This window comes from Canis lupus, chromosome 5, assembly GCF_011100685.1.
Source record: "Canis lupus familiaris isolate Mischka breed German Shepherd chromosome 5, alternate assembly UU_Cfam_GSD_1.0, whole genome shotgun sequence".
NCBI classification, from domain to species: Eukaryota; Metazoa; Chordata; class Mammalia; order Carnivora; family Canidae; genus Canis; species Canis lupus.
Genome location: NC_049226.1, coordinates 5268651 through 5282886, shown reverse-complemented (window position 1 = coordinate 5282886; position 14236 = coordinate 5268651). Strand labels below are relative to the sequence as shown.

Below are 14236 nucleotides of genomic sequence, written 5' to 3'. Positions count from 1 at the left end.
TGCTCAGCAGAACCCAGCCCGCCAGCACGGGCGCTGCAGCCCTGGAGTCTGCCCGGTGCTGGACATCCTGCCCCTGCCCCATCCCCGTGTTGAGCTCCTCCAGTGGGAGAGGCACAGTCGGGTTTAGAGAACGGTTGCCCAGGCTGTGAACTGGAAAACAGGTTGTTTGTGGGGTTTTTTAAGATTTTATTTATTAATGGGGGGGTAGGGTGGGCAGAGACAGAGGCAGAGGGAGAAGCAGGCTCCACGCAGGGAGCCCGATGCAGGACTTGACCCTGGGACTCCAGGATCACGCCCTGGGCCGAAGGCAGATGCTTAACCGTGAAACCACCCAGGCGTCCCAGGTTTGGTTTTTAAAGCCACTTACACGTAAGATCAGGTGCAGTGGGTTCGATGTGGGACTGGGGCCCATGAGCCTCAGAGGCTTCCCCCCACCCTCCAGCTCCCCAGCTGGCCAGGCTCTTGACCTCGGTTGAGGAGCTGTTCGAAGTCCTGGTAAATTCCATGGATAGCAAGTCAGAACCCCTTGGCTGAGAGATGAGGAGGACCTGGGTGAAAGTCCCTTCTTTAAACCCCTTTGAGATCCAGGTGAGGGGACTGTGACCCCAGCTTTACTCAGAGGCTTTAATATCTCACCTTATTTTTTTTAAAAAAGACTTTATTTATTTATTCATGAGAGACACCGAGAGAGAGGCAGAGACCCAGACAGAGGGAGAAGCAGGCGCCATGCAGGGAGCCCGATGTGGGACTCGATCCCGGGACCCCAGGATCATGCTCTGGGCCGAAGGTGGCACTAACCACTGAGCCACCCAGCGGTCCACTCTCACCTTATTTCTTTAATTTAGTGTCTTTGCTGCAAAATATGCAAGAATGTATGTCTTACCTTGTTCCTTCAAACTCCGGGGATCTGGAGATGGCTGAGCTAATATGTGATCCTATTTATTGGGAGGGTTTTCTAGGCCCTTTTCCTGTTCTTTTGCTCACTTGCTTGTCCCTATGAGGTTTGACCCTAGTCCCATTAAGGGGAAAGGGAAGAAAACTCAGATGCGTCTCCTAAGCTAGTTAGTAGCTGTTTGACCCAAATTTAAATGGGAGAGGAGTGTACAAATCACTGACCAAAGGGCACTCGCTTACTGATTCAGTTCCTCGAGCGCTCATCAGCTGCATGGTGGGGACTTTGCTGTGTGCAGGGCACTGTGGCAGAGGCTGTGAGTCCAGAAAGCAGGAGACAAGAGGCCTACTCTGGAGGAGATCGTAGGGAAGGACAACAGGTAGCTATGACACAGGGCACGGGTCCCGGGGCCAGGATGTTACCAAGGCCTGGAGGAGTATAGAGACAGTGCTGACTGTGCCAGGCCGGGGTTGGGAAGGCCTCTCAGAGGAGGCAGAGGAGCTCCGGTTCCACGGGGAATGGCACACACAGGCACGGAGGCCGTCTCACCGGGCGTGTGGAGGGAACTGCAAGTGGTCGGGATGTCTACAGACCGGGGTGCAACAGGAGCGTGGCAGGAGACGAGGCTGGAGGTGGGAAGGCTCGGATACCTGGCCAAAGAACCCGGACTTGGTCTTCACTGGCAGCCACTGAGAGCTGGAAGGGACATGGCCAGGTTTACATTTTAGACTCGCCACCTTGGTGGCACAGAAAGTGGTTCATCTCAGGGGGAGAGGGTGGAGCAGGGGACTGGGAGGGAGTCTGGGGATCATCACTGAAGGTGGTGAGAGTGGGAACAGGGAAGGGGGGATAGGTTGGAGAACAGTTTTGAAGGTGGAATGGACAGAGTTGACGTTGGCTTGAGGAAGAGGCTTGAGGAAGAGAGGAGACAGCTAGGAAGGCTGTGTCTCCTGGATGGGCCACCGCGTGGACAGGGATAGCGTGACCGAAGTTGCAAGGCCAAGGCCAGGTGGGTTTGGTGGAGGAAAGAGGGAGTTCTGTTTGGACTTGAGCATCTGGGGAGCCTTTGGCCAGACGGTGGAGATGCGGCTGGTAGCTGGGGATTGACAGAGGGCTCCCCGGGTATCGGCAGCTATTCTGGCCCCCTCAGCGGCTAGCGGGGAGCCTCGGAGAGGTGGGCGGCCAGGTGAGGCGGGTGCCTTGTTTAGGACTTGCCTGGTGGCCCACCGAAAGGGCTTCCACAGCCTGGGGAACATTCTAGGCTTACTTTCTAGAAGCCAGGGAACATTCTAACAGAAATGCTAATTCCTCCTCAAGCTCCTGGGACTTCCTGCTACCTGCCCAGGCACCTCTCAGGTGACCTACGCAGGATTGATTCACTTGCCTGGGGAGAAGGACACCATCTGGCTGGCGTGGAAGCTGCCGCCTTCCCCCGCCCTCTCCCATGTTTCTCACCTCCCTACGTGACCAGGGCCATGAGCACGGCCTCCTCCCACAGCTTTCTCCCTCTCCCCCCTCCCTGTTTGTTTCTCCAGTTCCCTAGGTGACCCCATTTAAGCGAATATGCAGGGAAGTGAGAATTTGTAACGGTGGCAGGTAATGAGAGAAAGCTGATGACAGTGAAGCCAGAGTGAGTCAGGGGTGCATTTTTCCCAAGTGAGCTAACCCCATTTGCTAAGGCAGAGCTGTGCACGGAGCCTGCCCTTGACTAATGCACCTGATGGCCTCAGGTGAACCGGGCTGGGAGGCGCAGTGGGCGCCCGGGAGGCCAGAAGCCTGGGGGGCAGCCCCTGGGTGTTTGGTTCCTAATGAACGGCTGCCTGGGAAGCAGGCTTCGTCGGTGGGGAGAGCTCAGTGCTGTTGGCGCTGGGAGTTCGCCTTCCGTCTGCTAATCCCCTTCACTGAAACTGCTGGCTCCCAGTAGCCCTTGCCCTGGGACAGCCGGATCCGTGTGAATGCACGTGTGACACAGGTTCCGAAGGGTTCTCAAGAAATTCTGTATTACTGGGGATTTAAATCGTGGGCTCTGGTTGGAGCAGGGGGCCCTGCACCTGGCAGTGCCAGCAGGTAGCACCTGGAACCTTCACTGCTGATGCCCATTGGTCCTCCTCATGGTGCGACACTGCTCAGCGCTCCCTGGGGAGAGAAAGTTGCCACCAAGAACTGGCACCTGGGAGTCCCCATGCCTCAGGCTTAGTGGCTGCAGAGATTTGTGTGACATAAGGGACCTCAGAGCCACAAATTATAATCCTCAGAAGCCTCAGAACTGTAATCCTCAGAAATCCAGGAGTTGGGAAGTGGTGGTGAGCACCGCTCCCTGTGTCTAGGGAGCCCATCCCAAGCTGCCGCTCTGGAAGTCCAGACTGCTGCATTGAGCAGGGTTAGAGCCACAGGGTGACAGCTGATGTTGGCTCGAGGAGGTGGTCCTCCCGGCCGGTGCTCAGGTAGGTCTGGGGTTCTTCTCAAGATCGGCCCACAGTAGTAGTCTTGAGGACTGAGTTCTCTGTCTCATTTAATGTGCTCCGGTCGGGTTGTTTGCTAACACCTTGTGATGTGACATCCGTGCATTAGCTCCACAAAAACCAGAGCAAGAGCTTCCCCTGGACAGATCTAACTTGTACAAAAAATATGGTGGGTGGAGGGGAGCCCCGTCCAGGAGGAGGCAGGCAAGTCGGATGGAAGTAGGTGAGAGGCTTCACCTCTCAGGCTAGGGTCATCGACCAGGGGTCAGCAAAATTTTCCTTGTATAGGACCAGAGAGAAAATAATTTCAGCTTTGTGAGCCGTTACAGTCTCTGTCACAACCACTCTACTCTGAGGCCGTAGCCTGAAAGCAGCCCGGACAGTACGCAGACCACTGGGTGTCTGTGTTCCGATAAAAACGTTCTTCACAAAAATGGGCAGCAGACAGGATTTGGCCATGGTCACCGAGGGATCCTAATCTCTCCAAGCTTCAGGTCTCTCATGCATAACATGGGTATAATTATACCCATCTCACAGTGTTGTGAAAAGAACAAATAAGACAGCGTGCGTCAGGGGCTGGGCATCAGGCCTGGGATGCCGTGGTACTGGGGAGTTGGTTGCTGTGTTACTGGAGTAGCTCCAGCCTCCCACTTCCCAGGATTGGCTTTGACATTCAGGACTTTCCAGAAGGCTACAGAGAAATGCAGAACCATGGTTAAACCAGCAGGAGAATGGGGAACAGGAGGGGGCACCGATTTAAGGTTTCTTTTGGAACCCAACATTATGACAGGTTAGGGCAGCTACAATGAATGAGCCCATCCATCAGAAAGTAGTTTTGAGCCCTTGGTCTGGATTTAGAGCATGATAGGCACTTTTGTGGACAGAAAGGAAGCCCTTGCAGTCGAGTCAGGGAGGCAGAAATGGCTCATGGGAAGCAGTTAGAGCACATTTGAGAACGTGGAGCCACCCAGGTGCTGGCTGACCAGTGGGAAGGTCCAGAGGGCATAACCTGGGGAGGTGTCATGGGGGTAAGGAGGCTTGCCTGCAAGATAGGGGGGCTTGTGCTGGATCTGGGGTGATGAGCAGGATTTTGACAAGGATGATAGGTCTTTACTTTTCCTTTCCAGTTTGGATTTGGGGTCAGAGTCCTCATTTTGTACAGGATCCCAGTAAAGACTCTTGTCAGGTCAGAAAGGGGACTTTGCAATCATGGCTGAGAAATCCTTTTTGGGTCCAGGGTAGACAGTGAATGTTTTCAGGATGACGGCCCCAGGAGTCGGGTGTCACTGGGTTGTAGGCACCTGTTTCTTAGGTTCCCAGAGTTTCATCCATGAGATTCTTGGAAGGAAAGTAAAGCTCTTTGGGGAAGAACCAGTTTAATGGGGGAAGTCCACGCTTTGATAGCGGTGCATGGAGCTAGTCCACAGGACCCCATCTCTACTCATCCTTCCTTTGTATCTCACACCTTCTAGGTTGGACTTGGCCCAGTCTCTGGGCCTCACTCAACTGCAAGTGAAGACTTGGTATCAGAACCGTAGGATGAAGTGGAAGAAAATGGTAAGAAGGGAGAGAGGGAGGGTCCCTGTGCACCCATCATGACGGGGAAAAGTCTCACTACAGGGCTGGGAAGAAGGCAGGAGGGACCATTTGGTGGTTTGGGTTCCAGAGAGTGGAAGACCTTTCGTGCTGCTGGCTGGGAGGCAGGCAGTTGGAACGGTCAGATAAGCCATTCCTGCTGACCTGCATTTCCTGACCAGAAGGATATTCTTTTTCAGAGTTTCCTTAGAAATAAAAGAAAGCCCACAAGCTTCTCAGTTGCTAGTTTTAACCCCACCTGCTAGCCTTTTCAAAGAACTTCCTTCCCCCCCTCCCACCAGTAGCTAAGAATAGAAGTCGGTGCTCTTTGTGTATAATGACATATAGGGCACATCTGTCCCTGCGGCTCTGCGTGCTGTAATGCAGGCATTCTCAAGCTTTAGTGGGTGTCAGAGTAACCTGGATTGCAGGTAAAAATGCAGAACTCTAGGCCTTCCCAAGATCCCGAGTGCAGAGGACGGTGATAGGGCTGGGAAGGCGTGTGTTAACAAGCTCCCGGGTTCCTCTGATGCTCGGGTGTAATGGCTACGGCTTCCCTAACACTGCTTCCCTACCCAGCTAATGAATCATTCCATCTTTGGTTTCTAAACGGACCTATTAGCATAAACATCTCTCTAACCAAAAAACCCCAAATATATGTCTCCAAATTTGACAGACTCCGCTTCATCATCATTCTTTTTTTTTTAAAAGAGCAAATTTGAAAAATCTGTTAAATCCAAATTTCCCAAAGTAGCTGAGTGTTTCATTGACAGTTTTGTAAACCATAGGGGAAAAGGTCAAAGCCCAGAGAAAAGGGGTGAGCTGGGAAAAGAGGGTAGAAAGCGGCCTGTTCTCTTGAGAGACCAGGTATCCTGTGAACCTGTGCCTCACTGGTGTGGACCAGGCGGGCCAGGCCTGCTTGGGTGACAGTCTCATTGGCAGACCCATCTGGTCCCAAGCCATTTTTTCCTGGTGTTCAGGGGCTGGAATATGATGGGGTTTTTTTGGTTTCGTTTTGTTTTTTTTTAAACAATGACTAAAACTGAGGTTCATCTCCCGCCCCTAGTTTTGGGAAAGTGGTAAGTTAATAGATATTTGTAATAACTAGTAGATACTGAGCCATTTTCTCAACTTTGTGCTTTTGTCCAATAATTTTTTTTTCTGAAAACTTTCATTTTTGCCATTGCCTGCTAACGATGAGAAAAATAAATACATTGTAAATTAATATTACTGGGGAAATTTTTATTTTATTTTATTTTATTTTTTTTAGAAAGCCAACAGGGCAGCATTTATTATGTTCCCGGAAGGGAATTCCTGGGAAAATCTCATCACTTCCTCTTTGGGGACCTGGGCCTGCGCGGGAAGGATGTTCAGGTGCAGGCGGCATGGCTCCCGGAGGGCGCGCAGAGTGGGGCTGAGATGTCAGTACAAACACACATATGCTGGATGAATCCACAGATGTGTGTTAGCGTCTCTTGCGAACTGTGCCTCATCCCAGGCACGGTAGGAAGTGATGAAATAAGATACAAGCCTGCGTCCACTGCTTTTGTGATCTCGTTGGAGGATCAAGGTCCAGAAAGCAGCCAGGGAGCACATGATGGTGAATTATGATTATCGGGTATTTGAGAAGGGTACAGGGAGAAATTGAGGGATAAATGGGATTCGATTAAATACGTAGTCATTCCAACACCTCGAGGATTGCTGAGACGCATGAACATGATGGCAGAAACCTCCCGGGGAGCTGATCTCGGAAAGAACCAGATCTGGGAGTCAGAAGCTCTGGGCCGAGTTCCCATGCCTGTCCCTCCCTGGCTGATTTTGGGCAAGTCCGCCACCCACCTCCTTCCTCGTCAATCATCATCATCGAAATCAGTGTCTCCTGAGTGGCAGAGGCATTGTTGAAATTGGTTATCAGCAATCTCTTCGTGAGTCAGATGATCAACGAACTGAAGGCTTGCCATCCCTGCCAGCACCGCCCGATGCCTGTGGGACGAGCGTGTGCCTTGGCCTCTGACGTCACTTGTTGTTCACCAGCCGCCGCGCGGCTGGCACAGGCGTGAGCTGGTTGTGGAGGGTCATCCATGTCACGTAAAGCAAAATGGGAGCAACTTAGCAGATTTACGCCCAGAGAGCATGCCACAGGCCGGCCACATTCAGCCCCCTTCGGAGGCAGGAGCGCCGAGCTCTGCGTTCACTCCAGCAGTTGCATCTTGAGCTTATGAATGGAGCACCAGGCCGCGGAGACGCCACGATAAGTCACGAGCCCGTCCACTACAAAATAAAATTAGAAAAAAGTACTCCCGTCAAGTGGGAGGAGGCCGACCTGTGGAACTAGTAAGTGTTCAGAGCAATCCGGGCCAGATGGGGTTTCCTGGGTTCAGAACCAGGGTAGAGAAAGGGAGGGCTTCCTGGAAGAGGTGCCGTCGGAACTGGTTTTGGTGGACCGAATAGGAGTGTGGCGAGCACAGGTGGCAAGGGTGTCCCGGGCGGGAGCATCTGGGGCACTGGAACTACCTCTGAAGGGCCGGAGCTCAGGGGTGCTTCCGTTGTGGGCCCCCCTTCTGACTCCCCCAGAACAGCGGGGCATTGTTGGGATCCCGATTGCCTCATATGTTTTCCTGCTAGAACTCTTTCAAGGCTATCTCTTCAAGTACTGGGAGGAAAAGAAAAAGCTAATTGGGTAATAAAGATGTCTCAAGGCTAGTAACCTAATTGGAACTGGAAAAAGATTAGCACTTGATTCTCAAGAGTTCCTCCCACGGTGGCCAAGGAGAGCGCTGCCAGAGGCCAGATAGCATCTCTGACTAGTTTTTACCGGTCAGCGTGTGTAACCTATAGCGGGTTGGGTAAATTTCGTCTTGCACATGAGGTGGGACGCTCACCCCCTCTTGCATTTCTGTTCGGCCCGGGTTCCGGGAGGACCCAGGGTGTTTCGCAACAGGCTGAACGCGCCTCAGCATTCAGGGATCTCTTTCAGCTCTCAGACACCACTCTGCGAGAGGATCCCCGTGGGTCCCAGCTTCCCGGTCACAGACTTGGGTGGGCCGCAGACCACACACCACCATCCTCTTCTGCTGCGAGTCTCCAGACAGTCGACAGTTCCATGAAGCGGCTGCTGGTTGCTTTCTGTGTGATCTGGAGCAGGTTACTTAACCTCTGTGGGCCTGTTTCCTCATGAGTAAGATGCCCAGGACCTCTGTTCCCTGTAGGGTCGTGGTCCTGTATTAGCTCATCCCTGTAAAAGCCTGACAGCAGTGCTCGCTGCAGTGTGCAGCTGAGAAATGTTAGCTGCCATCCTCTCTTCCTCCTCCTCCTCCTTCTTCATTATTATTATTATTATTATTATTATTATTATTATTGACCTAGCCATGTAACCCATGTCTCCAGAGAACCCACACTTTTGGAGGCCGGAAAACATAGGCCGAAAATGAATTCTGCGGGCTGCTGGGGCCCTGAACCTTTCTTCTGGATGCGAGGGACCCTGGCTGTTTGCTCTTTCTTGTTCTGCACCTGCCGGGCCTGCTCCCACCCAGAGCCGTAGCACGGGGCCCCCTCTGAGGTCGCGTTGCATCTTCAGGCTGGACGGGAAGGGGTCTGTGCTGGAGAATCCACACATGCTTTTTAGCTTCATGGAAATGGTCATCAGTGTGTCAGAGTCTCCCTGCTGCAGAGAGCTGCCGGTGAAGGCAGAGGCAAAGGGGCAGGAAGCCCTGCAGTTCAGGAGGCCGTGACACAGGGTCATGGGGTCACAGGGTCTGCAGATACATGTCAAAGTCAGGAACGACAGCAGCACATCTTACGTCCCTCTCGCTCATTATGCACCATGAGCTATTGGTAAGAGCATTGGACTCGGGTGGGCAGGGTTTTGTGTTCAAACTCAGCCCTGACCTTGAACTCCTCTTTGGCCGTGACAGACCGACTACCTGCGCCTGCTCGGTTTCCAGTCTGAGCAATGGGGGAGGCAGGAGGTCCCTCCCTGCACTGCCTTTCCGTGCTCTGCTCTCAAACTGCCCGTCGCCCACCAGAGCACCTTGGGAAGGAAGCAGGCCTGTCCTGACATCTTTAGCAGCAGAGCATTTGAATACCTAGTGTAAGTGTTTTGGGGGGAGGAGGGGAGCTGCGGTTGGCAGCCAGCACAGCTAGTGTAAGCAGGTGGTATCGAGCTGTTTTTCCGAGAGGTGGATGACCTCAGGTGCGGTGGGATGTCTGGACTCCCCCGACCAAGGGGGACTAAATTGGCTTTAGGAATAATTTGGAAGGAGGGATCCCAGGGGGTGGGGGCACGGGGTGCATGAGAATGCGCAGCTCCTGGCATGGGACGGTGTGAGATAATTGCATGTCTCAGGTGTGCTGGGAGGCAAGGGGCCAGAGGTCGAGTGCGGGAAACAGCCAAGAGCGTAGTTATCTCCTAATTATTGCTTGCGCTGGAATGTTTTATTCCATTTAGAAAATGGTCTGATTGTTTTTCTTTTCTTTTCTTTTTTTTTTTTTTTTTCATGCGGTAGGAAAACAGCCAGGTGGGGTCTATCCAAGCTGTGTGGGTGGTGTTCTCTAATTGCTGGGCTGGACTTTCTTTTGCCAATTAGGTGGCTTCCTTAGACCTGCCCTTTTTTAACTTGATTACTATATGGGGCAACTTAATTTTGTATAACCTCTTTCATACCAAGTGGAGCGGCTTTCAACACGTAAACTCCGTCTTGGCACATCTGGGCACTTTCAACAGCCTGCACTCAGAGTGGAATAAAAATCAGATGCTGACTTATGTGAAAAGGAATACAGGGACGCCTTCTCCCCAGAGGTGGATCCTGTCAGCATCCGTACCTCGTTAGGTCCCCTTCGTATTGGTGCGTTAGCTGTGTGCATGGAAAGTGCAGTGGCTGAGTAGATTCCCAGCTAAAACGAGGTGTTTATTGAGAACTTATGTGTTTCCTCACACCTTATACAAAAAAATAACTCAAAGTGAACCATGGACCTAAATGTAAAAGCTAAAACTGTAAAAGTCTTAGAAGAAAATTCAAGAGTAAATATTCACAGCCTTGGATTTGGCAAGATCCTTCAAGCACACCAAAAGCAGGGGCAAGGAAAGAGAAAATAAAGTGGACTTCCTCACACCTAAGAAGCTTTGTGCTGTGAAGGACATCACCAAGAAGGTGCACAGACAATGCAATGCACAGAATGGGAGAACACCTTGGCTAATCTTGCATCTGATAGTGGACTTGTATCCAGAACGTGTATAAAAAGCCCTTACAGCTCGGTAATTAAAAGACAACCAAATTTTCAAATGGGCGAAGGATTTGAATAGGCATCTGTCTAAAGAAGACGTATGGCTGGCCCATAAACACAGGAAAAGATGCCCATCTCCCTTAGTCATCAGGGAAATGCAACTCACAGACGTGGGATAGCACGGTCTACCCACTAGCATGGCTGTAGTCAGCAAAGCAAGTCATCAGGTATTGCTGAGGTTCCGGAGAACTGGAACCCTCATAAACTGCTCATTGGAACGTGGTGAAATCACGTTGGAAAACAGTCTGGAAGTTCCTCAAGAAAAACACAGAGTTACCATACGGCCCAGTAACTCCACTTGTAGGGATCCACCCCAAAGAAGTGAACAGATGCTTCTATATTCGTCTTCATAGCAGCACTATTCACAAAAGCCACGAGGTAGAAGCAACCCAAGTATCTATCGACTGATGAATGGGTGAATGGCATGCGGTATATTCCTATAAAGGATATTAGTTGGCCATAAAAGGGAATTGAAATATTGATAAAGGCTATGGCATGGATGACCCTTGAAAGCATTATGCTGAGTGAAAAGAAGCCAGTCTCAGAGAATGACGTACTGTGTGACTCAAGTCATATGAAATGTCCTGAGTAGGCAAATTTGTAGAGACAGAAGGCAGGTTAGTGGTTGCCTAGGGTTGGGGGGCAGGGGCTGGGGAGAAATACGGGGCCGCTGTAAATGGGTGTTGGGTTTCTTTTCGGGGGTGATCTAAAGTTGGAATCTGGTGATGGTCGTACAATTCTGACTGTTCTAAAAATCACCAGATTGTCACTGAATGGATGCTGTGTATGGCATGTGAATTGTATCTCAGTAAAGCTGTTTGATAAAAGGAACTTACAGCTTATTGAGTCACTACATTCATTCTTATAATTCAACACCTGGAGGTCCTGTGCTTCTCTCAAAGGAAAGAGAGTAAGTATTGAGTGCCTGCGTCGAGCTGGTCCTAGGTTATTTGTCTGGAGCACGAAGCAAGGGATAGATGGAGGGTTTATCCTCAAGGAACCTGTGTTCGACTACGGACAAGAAGACTCAGCTAGTTGTGTAACTAGCAAAAAATGTGTTTCACTCCCAATGATCTGTGCCAATCCAGGTTCTCCTGAGGCTCTTCTTACGAGCTGCCCGGAAAATCAGCAGCTACACCAGCCCAGAGTTCAGAGCCAATGGAAGAAGGGCCTGTCTGTTACATTCTAAAGCAATACATAATGCATATTTTTAAAGTTCTCCCTTTGTATGTCATGGTATTCCTGTGGATGTCACACACTGGGGTAATCAATGTGCAAGTCCTTTGAGATCCACAAAGGCTATTTGGGGCACTGTTATTTCTCTTGCTTTATATCCTTCTGGAGGGAAAGGCTCATTGTTCAACACCAGTTATTGGATGCCTGCTGTGTGCAGGGGCTGAGTGGGAAGGACAGGCCAGTAAACAGGCGGTGACTGTGGTTTATGAAAAGTGTGTCGATGGGGGAAGTGTAAGAGCTCACAGCCTACCCGGTGGAGGGCCTTTGACTGTAGTCTTGGGAGGTCAAGGAAGGCTCCCAGGAGAAGAAGCATTCACTAAGCTGAGTTAACCAGGTGAGGAAGGTGGGAGGCCTGTTCTGGGCCGTGAAGAGGTATTATTATCTCTGTTTTGTAGATGAGGAAACTGAGGCTCAGCCTTTAAAGAACTCTCCCAGAGACAAAGCTGATTAAGTAGCAGAGTGAGAATTTAATTGAGTTATTCTCCTGTCAAAGCTAGCTGGAACGTTCTATGTCTCTACTACGGCTTTGAGCGATTCACTTGTATATTTCTTGTAACATTTTTTTTTTCTGATTCCGGAAATAACGTATATGTGATCATTGTACTAAAAAATTAGACAATGCGAAAATGCATAAAGAAAAAAAAGTAAGGGCAGCCCGGGTGGCTCAGCTATTTAGTGCCGCCTGCAGCCCGGGGCGTGATCCTGGAGACCTGGGATGGAGTTCCACGTTGGGCTCCCTGAGCGGAGCCTGCTTCTCCCTCTGCCTGTGTCTCTGCCTCTCTCACTCTCTGTGTCTCTCCTGAATAAATAAATAAAATATTAAAAAAAAAGAAAAAAAAAGTAAAAATCATCCATGATCCTGACACGGCCAACAGGGTTGTCTGAACTGAATTCTCAGATTGCCTTTTCAGAAGGTTGTACCGATTACACGTCCACACTAGAGTATGTATTTTCCTGCTTGCTACAAATATGTTCTCTTTAACTTGTCAACTTGATAGATACTACATTCATATTTTAATTTTACTTCCTTCCTTACTGTTGAAGTTGGATTTTTAAAAATATGTTTGTGGTCATCTTATTTAAAGCCAAAATATGTGAGGCTTACTGAAAGTGCATTGAATATTTAAAGAATGAAGATGTCTTGGGGCGCCTGGGTGGCTCCGTCAGTGAAGTGTCTGCCTTCGGCTCAGGTCATGATCCTGGGGTCGAGGCCCATGGTGGGCTCCCTGCTCGGCGGGGGGGTCTGTTTCTCCCTCTGTCCCTCCCCCCACTCATGCTCACTCACTCTCTTTCTTTCCCTCACGGAAATAGTGAATAAAATCCTAAAAAAAATGTCGCTCTAAAATCATAATCATAATAAAGAATGACGATGTCTTTATACTCTAGAAGTGCCGGGTTGAAAGTACTTCTTGCAGACCCTCACTGCTGGGAAGGAATGACCTAGACGCTGTTGCATGGCAAAGTAGAGGGAGGACAGTATTTCTTGCATTTAAGGATGCTTTTTCCTCCCACACAGGTTCTGAAAGGTGGACAGGAAGCACCCACAAAACCCAAAGGTCGCCCCAAGAAGAACTCCATCCCCACATCGGAAGAGATTGAGGCTGAGGAGAAGATGAACAGCCAGGCCCAGAGCCAGGAGCGCCTCGCACCCTCCCAGGGACAGGAGGAGCTCTGTGATGCCCAGGAACCAAAAGCATGCGATGTCCCCGTGGACGGAGTAGAGCCCCCCAGCCAGCCCCAGGAGTTGCCAGTAGCCTCTTCGGAACCCCCACCATCAAGCTAAAATAAAAACTCTTTGTGGGGGAGGGAAGGGGGAGATGGGAAGGAAATGAAAAGAGGGGAGTCAGGGAGGCTAGAAAGAGATCTGCTTCCCAAAGCCTGGCAAACTCCGGGAGAAGAGACGAGCATCTCCCTGGGTGCTCAGTGGTTTCATCCCAAGCTTTTGACGAAGACTTTTGCTTGCCTTACAGGCCTTTCTCTTCCCAAAAGGCTGCTTTAGCCACGAGATGCCCTTGATGAAGGGAGACAGTGCCTTGGAACTGCCTGCCCCACCTCCACCCCCAGGTGAGGGCTGCAGGGCTCACTCTGGCGCTGGGGTGGCGGAGGACTGCCAGGCCCTCTCCCTGCCAGCCTCTGGGCAGCCAGGCATCGCAGCAGAGAGATCGTGGAGGAGCTTGGGCAGCGGGCCTGGCTTCCTTGCTGACTCAGCACTTATTTAGTAGTTCTAAAAGAGAATTTAATGTTTTTTGGTTGTTTTTTTTTTTTTTTTTTTTTTTCCTGGGGGTGGGAGGATGGGGAGGTTGGGGCCGGTGAGGGTGGGCAAAGAAGAGTTGAGGGAAGGGCGTTCTGAGTTACTAGAATTGTTCCTGAATAAAGTTTGTTTGAAGACACGTGTGCCTTTGTACCCACTATAAGACAGGTGACCCGAGAACTGAGAAGCCTGGTTTTTCTTGCTTTATTGAGTTGCCATCTCTGAAGCTGCAAAGCAGACATGTTAAGATAACTTTTATTTTTTAATTAAAAATAAATCTTTCAAAAGGATTGGCTGTTTCGTGTCTTCTGGAGAGTATATTTAGCCCTTTCTGAATACATCTTATGGAAAGAAAGGGCCGGAGAGGTAGCCGGGCTCCCTGGGCTTACATCCCCCCCCCCACCCCTGCTATAAAATAAGAGCTTGGTCTCTGCCCACCACCCCTCCCACCGCCTTCTGCCAAAGCAGCTCTGCTCTCAGCCACTTTACATCGTGGGCTTCCAGCTTGAAAAACTGCTTTACTTTTTTGAAGACATA

At 50.6% G+C, this 14236-nt stretch overlaps 1 protein-coding gene across 1 annotated transcript in view; it reads left to right on the top strand.

Moving 5' to 3' along the window:
* Positions 1 to 13990, top strand: part of BARX2 (BARX homeobox 2) — a 73494-nt gene extending 59504 nt beyond the window's left edge. The window contains exons 3-4 of the mRNA XM_038535652.1: positions 4827 to 4911; positions 12965 to 13990. Of these exons, the coding sequence (XP_038391580.1) occupies positions 4827 to 4911; positions 12965 to 13231 (352 nt within the window). The 3' untranslated portion in view covers positions 13232 to 13990. The remainder of the gene's footprint in view (positions 1 to 4826; positions 4912 to 12964) is intronic.
* The last annotated feature ends 246 nt before the right edge of the window (positions 13991 to 14236 follow it).